Raw genomic sequence first — 23,700 nt, 5'->3', positions numbered from 1 at the left:
TAGTTAGGGGCTGTGCATTGTTAGTTGGAGTAGTGGGTGTGGCTAGTTTAAGGCAGTGGGCGCGGCTAGTTGTTGACAGTGGGCGTGGCCAGTTGGGGATTGTTAGTTGAGGCATTGGGTGTGGCTAGTTGGATGACAAAGCGCATTGCTGGATGGGCACAGTTGGCATTGCTAGTTGGAACAGTGGACATGGCAAGTTAGGGACAGTGGTTGTGACTAGTTGGGGCAAGGGGGCGTGACCAGTTGGGGACAGGGGTTTGGCTAGTTGGGAATATTTGGGGTGGTAGTTGGGAGTACTGGCTTGACTACTAGAGGACAATAAGTGGGCATGGCTAGTAGGGGACAGTCATCATGGCTAGTTGTGGACAGTGGGAATGGCTAGTTTGAGGCACTGGGTGTGGCAAGTTCAGGAAGTGGTCACGGTTTGTTAGAGACAGTGGGACAGCTAGTTGAAAACAGTTGGTATGGGTGGTTGTGCAGTGAATGTGGCTAGTTGGAAAAGTAGCAGAAATATACGAACAAAGATGGCAAGCGGCGAAGTCAAACCGGACTACAGTAATGGAGGACAGACCAGATAGCTACACTAACAATGACAGCCATGTTTGTAGTCCATGTTTGTTTACGAACCATGTCTATGATAGCCACAGTTTAGACTCTAAACCAGGGGTGTCAAACTCATTTCTCATCGCGGGCCACATACGGCCTAGGTAGATGTCAAGTGGGCCGGACCATTAAAATAATAGCATATTCAACAATAAATAACCAAAATATCATGTCTTTCCTCTTTTTTGGTGTAAAGAAGTACAAGAATAAGAATAAGAATAAGAATAAGAACAACTTTATTAATCCCGAAGGAAATTGCAGTCCCGAATGTCCCGAAGGACATTAGAAAATCTTGGAATTTAATGACCAATCCCTTTACAAAACATTTCATGAAACACCTCATATTTCCTTAGACATGAGTGCAATTTACTTCTATCATTCACATGTTTGCATTGCAATCATGTGATCATGAGATCCCACTGATCGCACAAAGGCACAAAACTTTAACAAGTAATTGGTATTGAAAAATATAGTAATGCACTTTAAGATTAAATGACACTTACAAAGAAAGGGATTTTTAAACCATTTACACATGTGCATATAAAATCTAAATTGAATCCCTGCCTACACCCTACAAACTAAAAAGGGTGCTATTAAATGTGTAAGGATTGGAGTATTCACCTGTCCTGTAAATGTGTAAACTTCATCCATGAAACATGCATACTCATACAATACATACTGAAAACGTATGGGGTTGCATGAACAGTAGAATTCCATCATACTAGTTTGTAGTGAAGCTGGTGACTTAACTTTAAATTGCACATATTCGCTAGCAATTAGCTAGCTGGCTTTTACCACTGCTTCACTGATTTCTCGGCTATGGGTGAAAGTGGACGCTGTTTCCTCAGACCGGCCAGCAATTCGTTGATCTTATCTCTTCTCAGTTGTCTTTACAAGCCGTCACATTTTTCGCTCTGATGAGTCTCGTAGCGGCGCTGTATATTATATTCCTTAAATACCGAAACTTGTTGCAAACACGCTAAGCACAAAGGTTTCCTGTGCGTCTCCATAAATAAATAGGACGTAGACAATTTTTCTTTGAAAACTCTACACTCTTTAACTACTTTTCTCTATTTTGATGACGACATTTCGGCTAATGAGGGTGTAGCGGGAAGGTAGAGAACAGGGTAGAAACAACGTTATAACAAGCAACAGGTGGTGCATTGATAACGTCTGCTGATTGGTCCGTCTCAGTGATGCAGATTGTCGTCTACTCTGACCAAAAGAGTGCGCCTCCTAACGGAAAATTTTCAAATTGCACTTAATTCGAAAAAATAAATCCTTGTCTTTTAAGCATTTTTTCACTTTCAAATTATCCTGCGGGCCTGGTTGAATGCCCTTGCGGGCCGGTTCCGGCCCGCGGGCCGTATGTTTGACACCCGTGCTCTAAACTGTGGCACTCGTAGACATGGTTGATCTCGTGCTGTGTTCAGGCGACTCGAGTTTGTTTGGACCAATCATGTGGCATTTCACTTCCCTGGTTTTCTCTACACATGCAATTAAAAGAGGCTTTATTCAGGTCATAGACGGAGCCCGGCCCCGTCAAATTACATGCTGGTGCTACCATAGCTTGACTGCAGTGCTCGGTGTTAAAGTTCTGGCATGAAAGCCCCCCCCTCCTCCGCGAGCAGATGGTACAATCCTCTTTGGCATTGTGAATCAGCAGCAAAGGTCTCAGGAGGGTTCAAAGGTCAGCCTGAGGACAACCTGGACCCACCCTACCACTGCAACTGTGAATGACTGAATGAATGAATGAACTTTTTGTAGATGAAAAACACATCTGGAACCAGAAAATCCAGTCACGGGTGACTTTTCAGAGTCAGGCCAGGGGAAGAGACGCCTGACCTTTCAGTGTCTGCATTAATTGGTGACAGCATGACTGAACAGTCGTAATTTGTTCATCAAATGAAAGGTCACTGTCAAATATCACTCTCGGGTTTCTGGCTTTACGTTTGTGTTTTTTTTCCCAGAAAGAGGAAATGGACTTCGGGGGACCAATTATGTCTGATGTTTTGGTTTGAAAAGGTCAAAGGTCACGCCGTGCTTTATGTCTAATGTATGTTGTTAAGAGACGGCGCTTGCTTGATTTTCTTCGGTGGCCAGTCCAAGGCGCTAGATCTTGGTGGATTGTTTTATTCCAGACACGGCCGACAAGGAAACGAGGGTTCCTCAGGGTTCTTCACACAGGACGTTCACTGGAGACGCTACATTGTCCAAATATGAATGAGATTGTATGTCTCCATCTGATGTGACAGGGAGATTGAATAGTTGTGCCTCTATGAGAACATGGGAATGAGAGAGTGAATGGTTGTACATCTCACCTAGTGAATAAAAGGGTGAATCATGTCTACATGTGAAAAATGAACAAGTGAATGGTTGTATGTCTCTGTATCATGTGTGAATGACGGAATGGCTGTATGTCTCTATGTGGCATGTGAATGAGAGGGTGAACGTTGTCTCGGACATGTGAATGGGTGAACTGTTGTACGTCTCAATACATGTGAATGAAAAAGTGAGTGGCTTTGCATTGCTTATTACATGTTAAGGAGTGAATGAATTAATGCAAGTCTGACGTGAATGTGCAAATAAGCGGGCGAATGGTTGACTCTGTCATGTGAACGGTTGTATGTCTCCAGGTGACGTGTGAATGAGGGTGAACTAGAGTAAGCTGTAGAAACTGAATCAATCTATGAACGAGAAAAAAAAACAAGTGGCTCTGATCCTGTAGACACGGGAAAAACAGTCCGACTATATGTTTTTAATTCATCATGTCTTTATTTGTGTGTGTAAACAAACTCCAGAGAGAAAGAAAAAAAGAGAGGGAGAGAGAGAAAGTCAGCCGAACCGTCATTATTGGCGTTAACATGATTAGAGTTTTTCTTTGCAAAGATAAAACATCGCACTGGTCAGAGGGTTTGGGGGAAGCGGGGCGGGGGGTCCCTCTTCAACAAATCATTCAATTCTGTCATAAAAGCTCCAGTTGCACTGGTTTCCTATGTGTTTGGATGCACACTGGCCCCTTTCTCACGTCTTGACTCGATGGAAAAAAAAAAAAGGAAAAAGAAAAATGCCCTTGAATCGAGTCCTGGAAATCCTGGGGAGGGGGGGGAATAAGCACATTTAAGGACGACGCTGATTTGTTAAAAGGGGCCTTTTGTCTTGTTTTCACGTTGAATAAATATTAAAACAACACTTCCATCAGCTTCTCGTCCTGCCTGGTGTGTGCAGCGTGTGTCTCTACCTGGGGAGTGTTTGTGTGTGTGAGTGTGCGCGTGCTGCCGTGGGGGTACTACTCCAAACCATTTTATATATAGAGAGAGATATATAGAGATATCTCTCTCTATATATATATGTATACAAACACACACACACACACACACACACACACATTAAGGATGGGGGAGGGGGTCGCAAAAAAATAACCTTCTTGAGGAAACGCGGACTAAATGCTCTACGACGTGATTGGCTTGGTCACATCCGTTTTTGTTTTTTTTTTGTCTGTTTTTTTTTTTTTTAAACACAAACAACAAATATATTTACAAAAAATGAACAAAAGTCATTCATAAAAGCGACACCAGAAGATTCAGGAATCAAGTCAGAGCGGAACGCCAAGCCGAGTATGTGTGTGTGTGTGTGTTGTCTTCCTGCAGCCTCCATGTTGTATGTGTGTGTGTGTGTGTGTGTGTGTGTCACTCCTTAAGGCCTGGAGGGTTTTTACCTCGGCGAAACAAGTGGGTGTAGCCTGCAGTCACCTGACATCGCCGGGGGTTACCTAACATGTTTCCTCTCCTCGCGAGTGTGAACGTGCACACACACATACACACATACACACACCAAAACAACCTGCCGATGAATGAGTGATGTTTTGGGGTCAGATGACTCCCCGCTCTTTACGGCGAGCTGCTAGGCATTAATATGGCTGCTTCGGTGTATGTGTGTGTGTGTGTGTGTGTGTGTGTGTGTGTGTGTGTGTGTGTGTGTCGGATCCACAACTTCTTTTAAGGCTTTGGATCAAAGTCGGTCCCGAGGTGTGTGTGTGAGTGTGTGTGTGTGTATGTGTGTGTGCGTGTGTGTGCGCGCTAGTGTGTGTTCGGTGAGTTCAGAGATATCCCTGTCCACCTTCACAGGCGGCTGAATGAAGTTTCTCCACCTGCCGATCCACAAAAAAGGGGGAGGCGTGACGCTCCGGCTGTCAATCATCTACCCGCAGCTCCTCTCGCTCGAGCACTTCCTGGATTATAAAAAAAAAAAAAAAAAAACAAAACCCGGTGTCGGGATTGAGATATGGGGATCTGCACTCTGGAGCGTGGGGGGAGCAGACGGACCCCGAGGGGAAAAAAAAAAAAAAAAAAAAAAAAAGCAGCGCGGATGGCAGATGGGGGGGTTAAAAATGTTACCTGTAACCCACACCGGCCACGAGATTAGAACAGACAGACGGCACATGTTGGGCAGCAGGGATCCAGGGCGGTCGCCCCCTCAGAGGGGGAACACCCGGAACTTAAAAAAAAAAAAATAAAACAAAAAAAAAGCGAAAATAACAAAGGAGGAACAGGAGGAGCTTCTCTTCTTGTTCTGCAGCTGCAGGGAAATAAATACAGTGTTTCTTCTTTTTCTTTCTGTTTTTTTTTTAAAGCCGCCTTTGCTCCTGCCAGGCAAGGAGGGGGGAAGAGGTTCGGGGGCGGGGGGAGGGAGAGGGGGGTGCGGCGGGTCTGAAGCCTCTCTATGTGAAGTTCGGGAGGGGCTGGCTGACCCTCATGCAGGCCCAGTAGAAGGCCCGGGCCAGTGTGACCAGGACCAGGAGCAGCAGCACGGCCCAGGAGGCGTAGATCCCCTGGTAGGTTCGGGCCTTCACCCACGTTCCGGCCTGGGGAGCACACAGCACACTCAGCCGCCGTGATCACTCTGTGTGTGTGTGTGTGTGTGTGTGTGTGTGTGTGCTGAGTGCAAAAACAAAAATAAAAAATAAAAATGAAAGGAACCTGCAGCTTCCTGGTAAAAAAGGGGAGCTGAATTCAAAAGATAACGGCGGGGCGTCAGCGCTAGGCTAGCCCCGACTGCTGCTGGATGTCCCATGATGCACCTCTCCCTCCTCGCCGCTCTGCACTCACGTCCCTTCATCTGTGGATGAAGAAGCTACGGACGTATCATGTTTGGCTATAAGCGTGTAGCTGTTACCGCTAAGTACAATGTTTTCCACCAGAAATTTAAGCGGAAAGTCTCGCAACGTGATTCCAATTGCGACGTCAAAATGAATTTCTTGGGGGAACTAGTTGGCGGGCGGACGAATACGTCGTCACGTGGCCCTCGACGATAACAACCCTCACATCCCGTCTTTCTCTATCATACTCTTTTTCTCCTGCTCGGCCCCCCCACCCCTCGTTCTCTCGCCTTCTGGTCGAGGCAGAAGGCTCCGTTCTGTTCGAGGCTCCTGCTCAGGTAAACGCCAGCGTTTCCTCACCGCTGTCATTGCTCGCTCATGGCGCTGATTTAGGGTTCGTGCAAATGAAACAACAACTTATATTAACATCGTCTTAATTGATAGGTGATTCCCATCCGCAAAAATCACGAGTCGGGTTTTGTCTTCGGTTGTGAAACCCAGGACGAGGATAAATTAAGAATAAACATCTTTCTGGATCGGAGCGTCGAGAGTTTTTTTGTCTATCGAAAACGATGTGGCGAAAACGCGGGGAGCGATGTCTGTCGCCGGCAAGCGTGAAGACGTGGTGCCTGCAGGTTGGCGGAGGTGACAATTCTGTTGTGTCTGAGCAGAGCATATTAGGTGTGCAGCTGCTCGGAGAGAAAATGACACAATTAAGACAGTAAAAGTGACTTTGTGAGAGGCCGGGGGGGATTTTCGTGAGAATATTAAATCTTGTTTTAGATGAACGACAAGGGAGGAGGTAGTCTGAGTGTGTATGTGTGTGTGTGTGTGTGTGTGTGTGTGAGAGCGGGTGTGTGTATGTGTGTGAGTGGATGCACGAATCAGAGGGGTTACTGGTTCCACTCTCCTCTAGGTCTGTGCCCGAGTGTCCTTGAGCCCTGCATCACTGGCGATGATGCGCTGCCCATGAGGTGTGTGTTTGTGTGTGTGTGTATGTGTGTGTGTGTGTGTGTGTGTGTGTGTGTATGTGTGTCATCCAATCACGATTCAGTCACTGTGCATATTATGATTCAATTAATGGTATTCTACAGCGGAAAGAGACACTTCCTGCTGGTCTGTGGCGCCTGACTATAAACAGTGTGTAAATTCCCCTCCTTTTAATCATGTTTCCACGGAATCCCCCCCCCCCGGGTACAATAAGCTTGAATGACACTACTGGGAGCGGCGAAGACTGCGTGGCATGTCACACACTCGAGACTTGATCCATCATCCACTCCAATTCCAAATGATTTGCAGCCCCTTGTGCGTTGACGGTCACCTATGCTGCAAACAGCAGCCGGGAGCCCGGCGTGACGCGGCCACAGCGCCCTCTAGTGGGTACAGGCCGTAGCATCGTGCAAAAATATTTACAAGGCAGTCGTCCATTGACTTTTTTAACTATTTAATCTAATTTGAGGATGATTTTGAGCCTGTGTTTTTGCGGAATGCATGCATTTTTATATATTTATTATTTCAATAATTATTTCAATAAATATTATTATTATTAACATAAGCATTTCTTAGGTGGGCTCTGATTAGCTCAGCAACTGTGGCGTTTTTCTCTGCATCTCCGGTGCCTGGCATACATTCAGCATCTCCCCCTGTCCATTTGTGGGGTTGTGTTGTGTGTGATTTGTGAACATTTGAATTTATTTCAACCTCCACTATGACACCCCAACACTCCAAGCAGTCTGCCACTGAAGAGAAGCAGCAGAAGAAGACGCGAACCATTGTAGGAAAAGTACAACTTCTTGCCACGCTTCGCTGCCGCAGGCTGCATATAAGAGTGTAGGAAGTATTTATGAGAGGATGGGAAGGTAAATAAGAATGTGGGGAGCGTCATAAAGCTTTAAAATACATCTAAATAATAAAATAAAAATATGGGCGCGGATTTTTGTTTATCCCGGCTGGTTTTGGAGCGTAACTCCCGTGATAAACGAGGGACTACCGCACTTCCAATACTTCTTCATAAAAACAAGTGAAGCTAGATGTGAACTGTGTTGTGGAGCCACACACCCCTCAGGGGAGGGAGGGGAAGGGAGGACACTTGGCTGCAGGTCGCCGGACTCCAGACCAAAAGCGCTTTTGAGTCAAAGCAGTTACATGGAAGCCTGTTATGGCACGCCTCGGTCGCAGTCCCTGCCCCTTTCGAAGCCACCGACGCCTGGCGAGCAGGGGTATTTCAAGGATCGGTCCCAGTTCAAACCCTCTTTTCGGCAAGTTGGTCGACGTCCGGTTATGGAAAAGCATGTCGGGAGGTAGCCCGCTATTGCGGCCGGCGGAGTCCTATCTGCTGACGCACACCTTCACGATACGCCATTTATTATGTAGGCTTGCAGCACACCTTCAAGGGATGTGTCTATGTTCTAGGCTCCATTTCAAGGCAAAAAGGCGTCCATACTCTCGCCAGATTGTACTGCTGGGCCACACTGAGCCGGCAAAAGCACGGCAATGGGTGACATCGACATGAGAACAGACGGGGTTTCCGAGAAACGCTACACCCGCTCGTGTTTTTGTCACTTCAGCATCAGGTGTAACCAAGACGGCACGCAAATACGGCCTGTCATCGGTTTATGCCGCCATCTCCCGTAAATTGAAGAAGAAAGTGCCGTCATTCCGACATTTTGCGCAGGGGCAAGTGGAGGAATATGTCATCGTGTGACGTATATGAGGAAGACTTCTTTGTTTATATTGTCCACCGCCTTCTGCAGGCTCTGTTATGGTAAAAAAAAAAAAAAATCGCACCATGTCCAAAGTAGCAATGGAATTCCGACATTTTTGCGCTGCACTTTTCTACCTTTACCACCAGTGGAGTGTCTATGTGTGTTGTGCGTGTGTTATCAAACACTTACAATCAGCCCAGCAGTGGAGATGCTAAATAGCAAGCAGAGCAGAAAACACCACAGGCTCCACCTCCTGGGATACCTCTGACCGATGGAGGAGCTGCAGGGGGGTGGAGAAGAGGACGCAGCAGTGAGCTGAAGTGCATTAAAGAAAATGATTTGTGGGGAAAATACAAAAGCCGACAATATGAGCTTGTTTTTATCTAAATGGGACAGATAGAGGAAGAAAAATGGGGCATGCATTTCTTCCCTGGGGGGGATAATTCCCGGCAATGCAGCACAGGGAGTAAGAAATGAAATTATGATAAGGCACAAATCTAAGCATCCGTCAGGGTTCCGTCTGCCATCTCTGGATATTCCGGACATGAGGAATTGAGGGGGAAGCGGTTTGTTAAAACGCCGCGGCGGGCGGCGGTAGACGCAGTGACGGATCTCGGCGGCATCTGGTGGATGAATGAGTAAAACACCCGCCAGCTCGACGGGATGCACTTTAACCACAACACCGTGTTCTTTGTTCGTGGAAAATGCGCCCTAAATTAAATGTATCCCAGTGTCGGGACAAAGTCTTCTATTAAGGTCATGGATAGCGGGGTCTGAGGGAGCTTGTGGATCTGCCAATCTTGGGACATTGTACGCAGCCGGGGGGAGATTTCTTCCCAAACCCCCGCTGAAAATCCAGAAACCCGGAAAAAAAAAGAGGGTTATCTTAAGTTGCTGCACTTTTTGACACGACCTGTACACCCCGGCATCAAAAAAAAAAAGAAAAAAAAAAAGGCAAAGCTCATTTCTACTCACACTTTCCTGCAGTGCGGGCACCTGGCCAGCGTCCGGTCCGTGAACTCTGTCCACTGGAAGGAAGGAAGGAAAGAAAAGAAGGATTTACAGCGGATGGCAGCCAAGGGGAGTTCATTGGCTCATCGTCACAGGGGAGGAGGAAATAGGAGCTGGGAATTTATTCTCTATCAATGAACGATGAGGTGGAAAACAGTGATATAAACGCGTTCAGTTTACAGAGAGGCATTAAGCAGAGGCGTGGAGACGCGGGAGCCCTTTTCTCTGCTCCAATACCGACGGAGACCCAGGTGCTCGGGACGACCGCAGAGAAAAATCCCCCGCCGTAATTTACGGGAAACTTACGGGATGGATGACGCACCTCTTAAAGATTTTAAATAATCTGGCAACAGGTGCTTTGTGCCGGCGGGAGAGACGAGAGGCAGAGGCATTCGTTTCCCCAGTGACATCGCTGTGCGTGTGTTGATGTATTTCTAATCCTTACACACACACACACACACACACATAGTTCTAGTTTTACATCCCTCTTGTTCAGAGGGGATTGGTGTGCACGGCCAGCGAGAATATTATCATCTGATCTGTGACAGAGGGCCGCCTCGCTGCCGACGGCGCCGATCCGCGTCACCGTGCCTTTTTGTTTCGGATCGTCCGGGCACCCACCGCAGCCCCCCGCCATTTATCCCCGCCACCTCTCCTCGCCTGACATGCCTCCAACGGCAGGAAGTGGACATTTTCCCCGGGTTGTCGCCACTCACCGGTAATAACGTTTACCCGCCCCGAAGCTACGAGGTTCTGTAAATTTTTTTTTTTTTTTGCTTTGCCAATGACTCACCTGTTTTATTTATTATTTAACCACTGTTCCTCACACTCGCTGAGCCCGTGGCGGTGGGAGCCATCGAAAGGGGAGCACTGTTTGCTTTATTCCATAACGAGCCAAAAGATACACCGGTAATTAATTTTAACAGCCGTCGAGTAATTGCAACGCCTTCGCACGTCCTCCTTATGATTCATCTGATCCATCTTTTTAGCACTCTGGAGCGGTTCATCGTTCATACAGTTGTGGAGTTTTTAAAATTGAAGTCAAGAGATCCATCAGGACGATTGCCCATCGGGACGATTCAGACGCCATGTTTATTTATAATCCTTTAACCGGGATTTTCTGAAAGGTACGTGACCGCTAGTTTTCTTCCTTTTTATTACTAAAATAAATCTTTTTTTTTTAAAAAAAAAAAAAAAGGATGGAGACGAAAACAAGGAGGGAATTGAAATACCAGGAAAGTGTTGCTGCAGTGTCCGCAGGAGACCCGGGCCCCGGCCGGCTGAGGGTCTGAGCTGGTGGGGCCGTGATGCACTGGGCCCAGGTTGATTATCCTCTTACTGGAAAGAGAAACACAGCGGAAAAAGGAGCGGTTACTGCAGTATCATCAGAGCGGGTGTAGAAATTACCCATCATATGTTCCAGCTTGTGTTTTTTTTTTTTTTTTTTAAATTCCTGAATGTCATAGTGGAAGTATCTCCACTACTGCAAGAGATGTACCTTTTAAAAAAAAACAAAAACAAAAAAAAAACAAACAAGCAGCTGTCCTGGAACCTGCAAATGTGGCGCAGAGCGGAACCTTAACTTACGAGTGCGTCAACTTACGAGTTTTCCGAGACACGAGTCGTCGCTCAGTGGATTATTTGCTTTGCGATTTGAGCCGAGATCTGACTTAGGAGCAAGTGGGATGAGCGTCTGACAGCCATTTGGCTGCTGCTGTCCGTGAAGTGCTGTTTAAAAAGTCGGACACGCTGCCTGCCGCTAGGTAGTCTTGAGAAAATCATGAAAAACATGAGCGAGGTGTGCATGTTGTGGACTTGTCCGTGAAGAGATGGAGAAGTTGTTGTCAATGAGATACTGAGATGAGATATGGAGAGCCTCATCTGTGAAAAGGCAGAAGACATTTATGGGGATTTGGTACAGCGGACGGCGGGAACGTTGGCGTTAGAGGCGTCCGAAGAATTGCTCAAAGCTGGTCGGAGACAGATTGATGGTTTTAAAAAGAGGAGCGGCTTCACTCAATCCATAAATGAAGTTTAGACGTAAAGTGTAGCAAAGCTGCATTTAGCAACACATTGTAGCATTAAGTGTGAAATTTTTTAAGAACATATTTCAAAACCGGAAGGTTGGAAAGGAATAATAGCGTTTCAATCCCTTTCAATAAGGAAATTTAATTTGATATACGGGTAAATACAGTTACGAGATCTGTCACGGAACTCCTCAGTCAAGGTATCGCTTTATACATACAAACGTGCGTGTGTGTGTGTGTGTGTGTGTGTGTATGTGTGAAGCAGCATCAAAGAAATCCAGAAATACACTCCAGGTGCTACGTCTGTATCTTGAACTGACGTACCGCCGTTTCTCTCCAGCAATGTGCGTCTTATAAAATTAAAGGTATCCGCGCAGTGGGAGAAAAATTAACAAAAAGGAAACACACACACAGCCTTTTTCCCCGGCACATTCTGGGCCTAAGGCGTAAACAAGGCGCCCTCACAGTCGAAGAATTTACACCAGGCCGACTCGGCAAGATGTTCCGACGCGCTGCCAGAGATTTTGCAGGGACTGGCGTCGGCGATGCATCTCCCGGCAGCTAAACATCCCGGCGCGCTGCCACGGCTCCAACCCGCGAAATACGAGGGCTTCTTCTCCTTCGTCTTCTCCTGGTCTTTCTTCGGCTTTCTCAGGTTGTTTGAGGAGTTTCCCACGAGTCCGGAGGCTCGACTAGGATTCATGAAAAACACATTTTTGTTTGGTCTTTTTTAAAAGATTTGACTTGCGATGAGCTCAGAAAGTCAACATGTGTGTGTGAGTAAAAGACACACGCAAAAATGTCGAGAAGGTTGCTGGGAGAGTGTGACGGGGGTCCAAACCAGGATTTCCCTGTGATCAGCTGTTGTTGTCATTCACACCCCCATCGGCGCCGGTCAAGGAAACTAAAATAGCCCTTAATCATACTACGAGTACAATCTTAAATATTATTTTAATCACATAATCCAATAAGCCTCTGGCATTAAGAGATAAACATCAGCCGCTGCCTTCTGTTAGCGTCGTCTTGGCGACAGAAGCGCAGCCGAGGAGGCAGATACCGCTCTGCGCCAGCGACGGCAGCCAGATCAAACGCCAGATGCTGGCTTGTCGCCGCAAATTGATGGCAAGGAGGTTTAGTTTGCGTCCGTGAGAGGGCACTGATGACCCTGGGACCACAGTGGGCGGAGGAAGAAGAAAAAGACCTCAAGAAAACCTAAATCCAAGCCAAGATGGCTGGTTCTCAACAGAGAACAAGGCTCTGCAGCTGACTGGCAGTGTTGAGGCTAAGCTAGCAGATAGATTAGCTGTCCGTCCCTCCTGACTTTGTGGTTGTCATCTCAAATACCTCGACTACTTCAACGGGCATCCTGAGGCTGCAGGGCAGTTTGGGTTCCTGCAGCCCCGAGTGGAACGGTGAGGCTACAGAGGAGAGGAGATGAAGAAGGTGGAGGATTTTAGCACTGAGGGTCAACAGGGTGGAGAAGAGGTGGAGAAGCACGCTCAAGCAGGTTGGAACGGCTGGAGGAATGTGCCAGGGGTGATGAAGATGGAAATGAGAGCAGTCATCTTGTCTTGTTTGGAGACGCTGGGTTAGATGGAGGAGCAGCCCAAAGGACAGGTCATCGTCACCTCATCTCCAAAGAGCCATATCAACGGAGAATTAAGACCCCTCCGTGACCCTCCTGACCGTTTCAGGTGAAAAAAGTGGGGATAATCCAGCAGGGAGAACATGGAGGCTCCACATGGCGAGGCAGCAGTGCCGACTGCAGCCTGACGGGCGCAACAACAATCCTGCCGTCCATCTGTCCGTCCGTCCGTCCCCCCCCAAAAAAAACAGCAAATGGCACTGTAAATTCAATACTGTAAATTAATAAGGCACTACCACACACTGGCGGTGGCTCCATGAGGCTCGCCACACACTTAAAGAAGGCAAACCAGAGATTGCCAGCGCCTGGGATTCTACATAATATATCACATTCGCCGTCTGGACATGGCGGTGACGCAGAGGGTTTTTAATGAGGCCTCTGCCCCTCACCTGGCTCCTCACACCACGTGCCGGCTCGCCCTAATTGAAGGACCTGCAGCCCCCACTGCACCCTCCCTTTCCAGATTATTTTTCTTGCGGCACGCCCGCCATCTCCCGCACACATGCGCGCACACACACACACACGAGTCTCTCACCAGTATGGCCGAGGACAGGCAATCCTCCGGGAGGTGACTTTGCAGATGAGCAGACAGTTGCAGGGGCAGCGAACATACTTCTTCCCCGCTGGAGGATTCTTAATGGGCTGCAGAGGGAGCCGGAGGAAGAGGAGGAGGAGGAAGAACGAGATATCAACAAAAAAAAAAAAAAAAAAAAAAGTCAATAACAAAGCCCAATGCTCTTGAAGCACACAAAGAACATTAAAAAAAGGCAGGTGAGAAGCGGATGTTGATCTGAAATTCCGCTAGCTGCTGGCTCGGAGATGATTTTCCCCTTAATGGCTTATTAATTTGATGAATGTCTTAATTTCCCCAGATTATCGGGGGTTAGCGTATTTTTAATTGGCCGGCCCATTTCTCCGGAGGTCAGCAAAGCCGCTGAAAGCTTGAAAACTCAATTCGTGCTCTCTTTCCAGGAGAAGGAGTTCACATCATTAAATTTGTAAAATGTACCCGGCGCTGGAACGTTTAAGAAGTTCTTCTGTGCTAATAGTTTTGCCGTTTCTCAAATAACAAAGTTTTCTGGTTCCACCGATGATGACCAGCATTGGTTCCAGACACAAATCTCAAACGGCTGGATTAAATTGTGTAGAAAATAAAATCACAGTGATGCCTCGCAGATAACACTCTATTTGTAAATCAGAAAAAAGTCGAGTACAGTCCCCTGACTCCGCCAGGAAACCAAGTTTAGTCTATCTGCATTCATTTTAGATCATAATTCATTCAGTCATTGATTGACAAACAAGAATACGCAAGTTATATAGAAACATAACTGTTCACTCTCTCATTCACACGTCAGAAATAATTCACTCTCTCATAGGTCGTTTAACAAAAACATACTCTCTCACAGGCCATATAAATACTAATACACCCACTCACAGGTCAAATAAACAACAATTCCCCCTATCATTCGCATGTAACAGACATACAACCATTCATCAACAATTTTGGGTCTCCAATTAACCTCCTGCTTGTTTTTAGTGTGTGTGTGTGAGAATACTGGATCAACTACAACAACTAAAAATGGATGAATCGATTTCCTTCTGTTGTGAAACAGACAAAGTCGGCGATTCTGCAACAAAATCTGCTTTGTCACATTCAGCGAGCAACTCCTCGTGAGTGGCGGGCTGGCTGCATCGTGTGTCTGTGTGTGTGTGTGTGTGTGTGTGTGTGTGTGCGCTCCCTCTCACAATGGAGACGGAGGGGGCGAGCAGAGTCGGAGCGGTCCCATCATCCCCCTCCCTCTGTCCAGAGCGCGAGCACTGGCGCCCCCCGCTGCTCGCCGTGAGGAAAAGCGCCGACAACGACCCAATTTGCGCCCTGTAACTTAACATCTAATTTGCAGGGCGAGCCGCGATGAGACACAGTGGACACAGCTCTGCAAGCAGCGGATGAATCATGAGGACACCCTGGCCATGGATCAACCCACTACTTTTGCTGTGAGGTTGCGAGTGTTTCGGTCCCATCAGAGGGACATTGCTATTTTTACAGCAGAGGCTGCAAACATCAGAGAACAGTACACAAAATACAAAGGAGGAAAACCTTACAACATGGGATGTGCCTAAATACAGGTGCCTGTCAACAAGGGGGTGATGTAAAATAAATCATTTATTCATTCATGATCATCATGCTGCTATTGTATGGTTTTACTTACTGACAGGTTCTTGCATTACACTGTATAGAAAACTGTGCTACCACTCTCAAATTCAAATTGAATATATATTATACATTTCAGGTTCTTATGCTGTTAAATCGGTCAGCGTTTCACCTCAGGATCAAAGATTGTATGTGTATTCACTTTACACCTTAAAATTTAAATGTTTATTGGGTTTTTAATTTTCATGTTACTGTAGGAGTGTGAGAAGCATCTTCTCCAGAGCTCTGTAGGTCTAGTGCATGTGGAGAAATTGACAATGAAACTAACTTTGACTTAATTCAGTCTCTCATCCTCACTTCTGGACAACGTAGAGTCTCCAATGAACCTCCTACAGGTTTTGGACTATGGGAGGAAACCTGAGAAAGGCACACAGGAACAGGGATAACATGGGAGACTCCACACAACAAGGCCTTGTGTCGGAATCGAACCAGGGTCCGCTTCACCGTGAGGCGTTAGCACTAACCGCAGGTAAATAAAAATGTTGTGAGCCGATGGGTTGACTCTGCGCGCTCCAATCACACATACATTTTCTAGACCAAAATGCATCTCCAAGACGTCTTTGTCAACATCATCCAGCATCATGAAAGATTTATGGCACAGCAAGGGCTCCGAGCCAATCGAACCAGGCGGGAAGTCACAAAACGATAAAACATCTGATCGATATTTAAAATAAAACACTATGACAGCCTCTCTCCCTGACACACACACACACACACACACACACACACACACACACACACACACACACACACACACACACACACACAAAGACATTCATGAAATCGTCGTAGTGCATGCTGGCAGGAGCCCAGACACTCAACAGTCGTTTAATTTCCCCAGACGGATCAGGAGTTCGCCGTTGACAAACACCAACAGGTGGGATTGGATGTACGAGCGGCACCCACTGCAGCAGAATCACTGCCTCACCCGTGTTTTTAAAGAGGAGACGATTTAAGAAGTTGTGATTATATCTTCCTAGGGCAACAAATGAGGAACAGAGTAAATAAATACAGGCCCAATGAAACATTGTGGCAGTTCAATGTAATTACTGACATATTTATGTTACAAAAATTGAAAACGGTCTCTTCGCCAGCCTCAGTGATGACTCACTGCTGACCTTCTGTGCAGATCAAACAGAACAGGGGGGTAGATCTTGCACAGCACTGGACCTCCTCCACCCCCGCAATAAACAACCATGTAAATCTGGCCCGCAAACTGATTAGACTCTGCACTCTCAACACAGGAATCAATCAAAAATCTGGCTTATTCTCTGCAATGTCCTGATCTTCTAATGAACCTGTCTGGGGCTGACCTTTAAAAGCAGCAGCCGGAGGTCTGGGGGGGGATGGGTAAACAATAAATAAATAAATAAAATAAAAACGCTATTATCAACCAAATAAACTGCTTCACAGTTTATGAAATTGGCTGAATAAAATGCTAGTTTTAGGTTGTTTTTTTTAACGCCGCTGTATCCGCCCCCTCTAAAGAGCCTTATACTAAATTCTGCACAAAACCCCTACGTGCCATCGCCTTAAGTTAAGGTGAGGGCACAGGTGTCATTCTCCATGCATTCAGGAAAAGGGCAAGGGCAGGAAGGGAGAAAAAAAAAAAAAGACCTCAAAATAAAGTTACCTCAATCTTAAAACACATGTTTTCTGAATGGAGTTCTGGTCTTGATCAGCCCGGTGCCACTCAGAATCACATGTGTTTACGCTACACCTGCTTTTTGAAACCTATCTTTATTTTCTGACTTTGGGACCTATTTAAAAGTGGGCTGTCAGTCATTTAAATATGAGGATTTCCACTTTGGGGAGGATTACTGACAATCTTGCATCAGATTTTGACACATAAAACCAGAATGTGTGATGCACCAACAGTCTTCCAGAGACCTACTGTGGCTTCGTTGCAGATGTTGCACTTCACCACATGCTGGTGGACTTTACCCTCCACGGATATGGGATTCTGACACACCCTGCAGGGGATGACAGGGACGCTTCCGCTCTCCGGGGAGGTGATCGGCGAGTAGGGTGGCGGGTCCTCCCCTAGGAGCACCGAGGGCTGGGTCGGGCTGGGGAACGACGAGAACCCTGGACAAGACGAGGATGAAGATCAGAAGATAGTAACACTGGTAACAAACGAGTGGAATCCTATATTGGATGCAGGCAAGAGTTGCACAACTGAAATACCTCAATTCCCGTGACAAGTGACCTGTTATGATTAACAAGATAATACGATTTGGCCCGGAGTCTGGCTGAGAAGGAGCTTTGGATGGAGAAATGTTTGCGGAATGCCGGGGAGAGTCCGTTCCAACAAACACCACGTCAGTCAAGAAAATAAAGAGATTATCAGACCCGACAAACGGGGCCAACTTTCTGGAAATCCAGATCACTTCGAGGTTCTGGATGGCAAATTCTCTACAAATCCTGATCGGTTACGTCTGCTCTCTTAAAGTCTTCTTCTAAAAAACACCCTTTGCTTCTCAGGGGAAACATGAATACAAACTGCCTTCACAATATTAACATTTTAACAGAATAGCAGCGGGTTTGAAGGGGCTCTTTTTACATGTAAACACACACAAACTCCCCATGAAACAATGTAGTTGTGGGAAAGTCCGGCTCTTAATTGACAGCCTGTATTTTGCCTCTTTTCATTATTACATTAATATATTTTGAACCCCCCCCCCCGGTGTCATCCAGCCGTCCAAGCATCGTCGTCAACAGTGGACGGGTGTAATTACCGGATGCTGTCAATTAATGATAACCGGGCAGCTAGCCGGCTAAAAACCGGCAAATTCACCGCTTTTGCAAGCCCAGCGGCCGCCGGGAAAGTTTAAACACGACGTAGAGCCCCTTCGTGGGTGAAACGAAGTCTTTAGGAGCGAAGTTTGGGTCAAGAATCCGATAATTGTTTGGGTTGTCATTTTGTTTTTTACGCTAGCGCTAATTGGCGTTAGCTCCCGAGCTAGTATGACGGTTGCTAGGGGTCCCCTCCACCCCCCTATCATCACCACCACCCCCAATATGAATGCGGTCTTTCGGGCAATATTGCCACGGTAGAACGACAATAATAATAACAATAAATGAAATGTTTTGTGTTGAAAAAAAGGGGAGTGGAGGCATCCTCCACCTCCCCGTCACGGTAACGTAGTGTGCGACTGTCACCGCTACTGCTAGCCGGGACAGCCGGTGTAACGGATGCTAACGCATGCTAGGCTAACACCGAACGGAGGACGGCGCGTCAACGCCTGCTCACCCTCGGGCTTGCTGGGCACGCAGTAGGGCGGCGCGCCGGGGGACACCCCGCCGTTGCCGCTCCCCAGGGCGCCGTCTCCCAGGTCCGACAGCAGCGGGGACCTCTCGCCGTCCGCCATACCGAGACCGGTGGTGGTGCGGGAAGGGAGAGGAGCGTGAATGCTGACCGACACGGAGGTGTATTGTTGTGGCGGAAATGCGGGGCTGCCACGTGATCACGCCACCCGAGCTGCTGCGGAGCGGCGCCCGGGGGGTGCGGCACCGCACGGCCGCCCCGGGAGGGGGTGCGGAGGTCAGCCGCTGGCGTGGTTTGCTGCACCTCGGGGTAACGCGTCTACTTATTCACTCCTGCGGATTCCCCCTGGAAACGTGCACGTCTCCTCCCGCAGGTTCGCAGATTGAGGGTGCAAAAATGGAAGCTTTGCTCGAAAATGTTAGATTACTGTGCAATAATTCCCCTTGCGCAATATCCCATATCCAAAGCTGATGTAGCGCAATAACACATATCTATATACTTGCACCCTTTGAGTAGGGATTGCTGTTGTAACAAAGAGCAGTCCCCTCCCTTTGGGTAATTCTGATTCAGGTTCAACTTTGTCATTATACATGTACAGGTGCAGGGCAACAAAATGCAGTTCAGCACCTTACCAGAAATGCACAAGAGCAGCGAGTGCAGATATGGTAAATAAATGATTAATTAAAATGAAATCATAAACTGGACAGATCCTGCTTCTCTCTACATTCAAATGACAATTATTTACACATTTCAGGTGTTTATGCTGTTAAATTTCTGTCATCCTTTCATCTCTGTACCATTAGATTGTACCTGTGTGCATTTTATACCTTATAGTTTAATGTTTATTGTGCACTTTACAGTTAGTGTGCACTCTACTATTATTTTGATCATTTAATGTCACCGTGGGAATGTGAGAAATGTCTTCTCCATTCCTCTGTATGTCTAGTATAAGTGGAGAAATTGACAATAAAGTTGACTTTAAATTTACATTATGTACGTGGGAGATTACGTCAATGATTCACAGGTGATTTACACATGAGGTGAACATTTTATATAGATGGATATGTGCATTCCATGAGACGGGAAAAGACAGGAGCATAATTAACAAGAAGAAATGTACAGGTGATCAGTTGTGCGATATAAAGATAGCAGAATAACAACGAGAGCACTTCTTTGCACAAAAATGCACCTACTTTCCCAACTGCTGCAATCACGTATCTTGCAGCGGAACTGCTGCCCAGATGAGCAAGGTCACAGCGAGGAAGCTGCCCCCAAGGCCCATAAATCACCCCAGGGATCCAAGGATTCAAAGCGTTTACTATCATGTGCAGGAATTGTGGCTCCTTGCAATGAAAATTCTCACTTTGTGGTCCCCGGTGAACCCAGATGGTTTGACAGGGTGTCAGTAGAAGAGAAATAGATATGTTCGAAGAGAGGAAACAATAAATAATAGACATAGTGGTAAATAGTAGACAGTGCACATTGAAATGTAAACAGATTCAAAGGATGTGTAAGCTGAAAAAAATGTTGTCAAGCAACAATTTCAGACTTCTGTTTTCTCCTCGCGTGGATTTTATTCTTCCAAATGCACAAAAATGTCAGATGGACATCCAGTTTTCAAGAGGAGTCTGTGCTTTCAACTTTGTCACCAATGACGACACACCACTTAAGAGAGAATTCATAAAACATAAAATCGTGATTTTTTTTTTAGGGATTAAGACTAAACTGTCAACATAACTTGTGCATGCTGGATGAGGAATGACAGGATGAGGGAAAAGGATGAGGAAAAATGGCGAAGAGCATCCTTTCGCAGGTGTGTACCATCCTCTCTGTCGTCAGTTTGTGTCTGGAAGTGTAGAAAACGTGCAAAAATCCAGTGTTGATGATGTAATGTTTTTATGTTGATGTTCCACGCCAAGCAGTCTTCCCTCCTCCGTGCATATGTGTGTGTGTGTGTGGGGGGGGGGGGGGGGGTTGGTTATGTCGTTATTCTGCATTATTCTGCATCAGCACCTATGGTATTCGCCGCTGCTGCATGCAGTTTCCCATTTTTGCCACAAGATGGCAATATTGTCACATATTACTGTAACTTTGGCCGCTGGTTAAGAGAGGGAGCGTGTTTTCCTGTCGTCATCCTCTGCAGGCGGTGCTTCCAAATGCAAATACACACAGCGTGCAAGGAATTAGGGCGGGTTTGATGGATGATGAGATCATCTCTGAATGTAGAGATGGATACATTAAAAATGTTATTCATTTCAAACCAGTGTTTGCGGGGCCAGATGTGAGTCAAGGGCTAAGTGTTTGTGTGAGGTGCCAAAAGACTACAGAATAGCTCCTGGATTCTAGAAGCTATTCTGTGGCAGACACTCAAGAGTTTAGTCTGCAGACGGCTACAATGCCAAACCTTATCGTTCTATGTCCCAAAAGTGCCAAACACAATGGGCTGACTATGACGTAAACACCACATCACTGATAGACACTAATCATTCAAAGAAAATAACTAAAAATTTCGCAAATAATAAAAAAAGACTTTTAAAAATATTAAATTACATTCACCTGCACATGTTTGTAAGACAGCAAGTGTTTTTGTTGTTTGTTTTTGTACACATGGCTGGAGCCTCACCAGATGGCCATGCGGCAGGGGAGATTATGGAAGCGTTGTTTCAAAACCCATTTTCCAGAGGAACATGAAAATTGTTTTCAAATTGTAATTGGATAAAGGAGAGAGAAAAAGTTGCAACTGGAAAGTGACCGATAATCAGGGCTCCCGTTAACGCACGATATATTTAAAATAAAAAACTATCATCTTTATTCATTGTAAAGCCTGCAGTGGAGTGGGGTTTATTGTTTTCATACTTTTTAGAATGTTAATCACATCCAATTGCAGGAACACTAAGTCAAATCTTTCAAGTTTCTCCCTTTTTGGCAGCAGCACCTTATTTTTTCTTGAAACTTTAATGCCATTTCTTTATAACCTTAAGCTATTTAACCAAAGCTTTGAGAAATTCTGCTTGAAGGGGATTTGGACTAGAATTTTAGATTTCATTTTCTTTCCTGTGCTGGACCAGCGGACCCGCGAGGGGATGGGAAAACTGAGGCTTCTGTCATTACAACTTTGTTTTTTGCATTTGTTTTTATTTTTGCGAAACAAACAAGACGGGACAAACGGACAGATCAACTCGGTTGCGGCGGCGTGGTGGGAAATCTCAAAACACAAACATCGTCATGGCGTTCTCGTGACGTGTTGACCCCTACCACCTCCTCCCACACCTCCCCGGGAGATTTCTCCCTTTTTTATTTTTCTTTAATTTCACATCCAACACATACAAGATCTGGACAACTGTGAACCAACACCAATAATCGGGGGGCTGACAATTGAAATAAAAGTAAATCTAAGTATATTTATCACCTGCATGTCAAGTTCTGGTGAAGCAGCAGGGCTGACTATCAGAGATTTCCATTTAAAGTGCTTTTTTGACACGTAGCAGCAGGGCTCTTTTCTTTTTGACACCGAATAACGTGAATTTGGCTAACACTAGTCTATGCAGTTCGACCTCCCACCACTGGAGGGCGCTGTTATTGCATGTCTGGGGAAAAATGAACGCTCTCAAAGAGTCTTTTTCTGTTAAATATTTCCTTGGAAAACTAAGAACAACACCTTTTTTCTCCATAAATAAAAACAACAAAGTGCCACTGGGTTTTTCTTTTTCCCTTTTTTTTCCCTCAATTAGCAATCATTGCTGCAAAAAGCCGTTTCAGCAGATTATTTTTTTCTGTTTTGAACCACAGCTGCGCTGAAACAATTACAGTAAGAAAAAAAAAACAAAGGCGCCTCTTCAGCAGCTTGCTCTCAGATTTCCACCCCTTTAACCCTGAGGGACCAAGTCCCTGCTCCCTTGGGGCTTAGCCTCGCTGATTCTGGAACAACTGAAACTTTTCCACTGAATTGTTTCAGTGGAAAAGGCCCTTTAAAGGTCCCAGTGCCTCCAGGGTTTCTGCCACCTTCTCTTCGATAACGGGTTAAATGTACTTTTAAGCAGTAATATCCAAGCAGTTTTGCAGGTCAAAGTACAGGGGATTGGTGGAAAACCAATTGGGATGAGATGAGATTATTATCTGCATTGAATTTTTCAAACCAATTTAAATCAAACTTTAGAAATTAGTTGTAGTTTAGGCCAGGAGGTTGTGATGGTAGCTCTGTGTCTGCAGTGTGTCCACAGCAGGTCCAATGAAAAAAAAGCTGGATTCCTTCACTTTTTGAAACACAATCCACCACGTCACCAAAGTAACAAGTCGGTTCTTTGTTAAAAAACATCTTTCCTGTTAACCTTTGCATGATCCCGCTATGATACAAACAACCCTGAAACCACGGACAAAAATCATCTTTTTGTCTTTTTCGGCTGAAACCCTAGTGCATCACCCCCCGCATTCATTCATAACTTTAACAACCTTAATGCCACAAAACTGAAGCTTAGCAACAGGGAAATCCACGCCAAAATACTCTCAACGTTCAGCCAGCCGTTCCCATAAAAAAACGGCGTTGACGTGACGTCGAGCCCCGAATCAAAATGTGAAATGACTGAAGTAAAAAAGCGGATAAAAGAGCAAACAAACTCTGACAAGATCCCCTTTCCCACCTCCCCGGCGGGGTCTTTTTCTGAAATTGTAACATTAAAAGGTGCTACATGTAAGCAACGGGTAATGTTAAAACACACTCCGATCCGACAGGGGTCGCCATAGAAAACAGGAAGGCGGGTTGGGGTTGGGGGTGGGGGGTAAGCTGCTGGTGGAGCAGAGTAGTGACATCAATCACCTGGTTTAAACAACACAAACCAAACGTGTGGACTCCTGGCTGGTTGAAGGTAGCTGTTGCTATGGTAACCCCTACACGTTTGACACCGATGCAACACTGCAACATGCGTACCTCACCTAACTTGTCACGAATGGCCGATGAGCCGATGAGTCATCGTGCACCATTCAACGGCTTTTCAAGCGCAATGTCGCTATCAGACTTAGCTTTGAGAGACAGAGTGGTATTGCGGTGGAGCTAGGGGATTAGCACGCTGGTTTCAGCGGGTGTGTCCGCAGCCCAGATAGTTCTGACTCGATGTCAGAACTATTTCACATTTCG

At 46.1% G+C, this 23,700-nt stretch overlaps 1 protein-coding gene and 1 long non-coding RNA gene across 2 annotated transcripts; one reads left to right on the top strand and one right to left on the bottom strand.

The window, feature by feature from the left end:
• Positions 1-3,358: 3,358 nt before the first annotated feature.
• pip4p1a (phosphatidylinositol-4,5-bisphosphate 4-phosphatase 1a) lies at positions 3,359-18,745 on the bottom strand. Its single transcript, XM_086153492.1, has 7 exons — positions 18,555-18,745; positions 17,196-17,389; positions 13,625-13,731; positions 10,650-10,755; positions 9,382-9,434; positions 8,596-8,686; positions 3,359-5,467 (listed from the first exon to the last, which is right to left on the bottom strand). The coding sequence occupies exons 1-7, from the start codon at positions 18,670-18,672 to the stop codon at positions 5,324-5,326; spliced, it is 813 nt and encodes a 270-aa protein (XP_086009618.1). The 5' UTR covers positions 18,673-18,745; the 3' UTR covers positions 3,359-5,323.
• LOC147230227 (uncharacterized) lies at positions 10,094-15,085 on the top strand. The gene is made up of 3 exons (XR_015106677.1): positions 10,094-10,326; positions 10,407-10,544; positions 14,991-15,085. It is a non-coding gene; the product is annotated as an uncharacterized LOC147230227 (long non-coding RNA).
• Positions 18,746-23,700: the final 4,955 nt, after the last annotated feature.

This window comes from Fistularia commersonii, chromosome 10 (genome assembly GCF_037954325.1).
Source record: "Fistularia commersonii isolate RoL2024-O1a breed Wild chromosome 10, RoL_Fcom_v1.0, whole genome shotgun sequence".
In the NCBI taxonomy this organism is placed as follows: domain Eukaryota; kingdom Metazoa; phylum Chordata; class Actinopteri; order Syngnathiformes; family Fistulariidae; genus Fistularia; species Fistularia commersonii.
The sequence above is the reverse complement of the archived record's forward strand: the minus strand, read 5'-3'. Positions and strand labels throughout refer to the sequence as shown.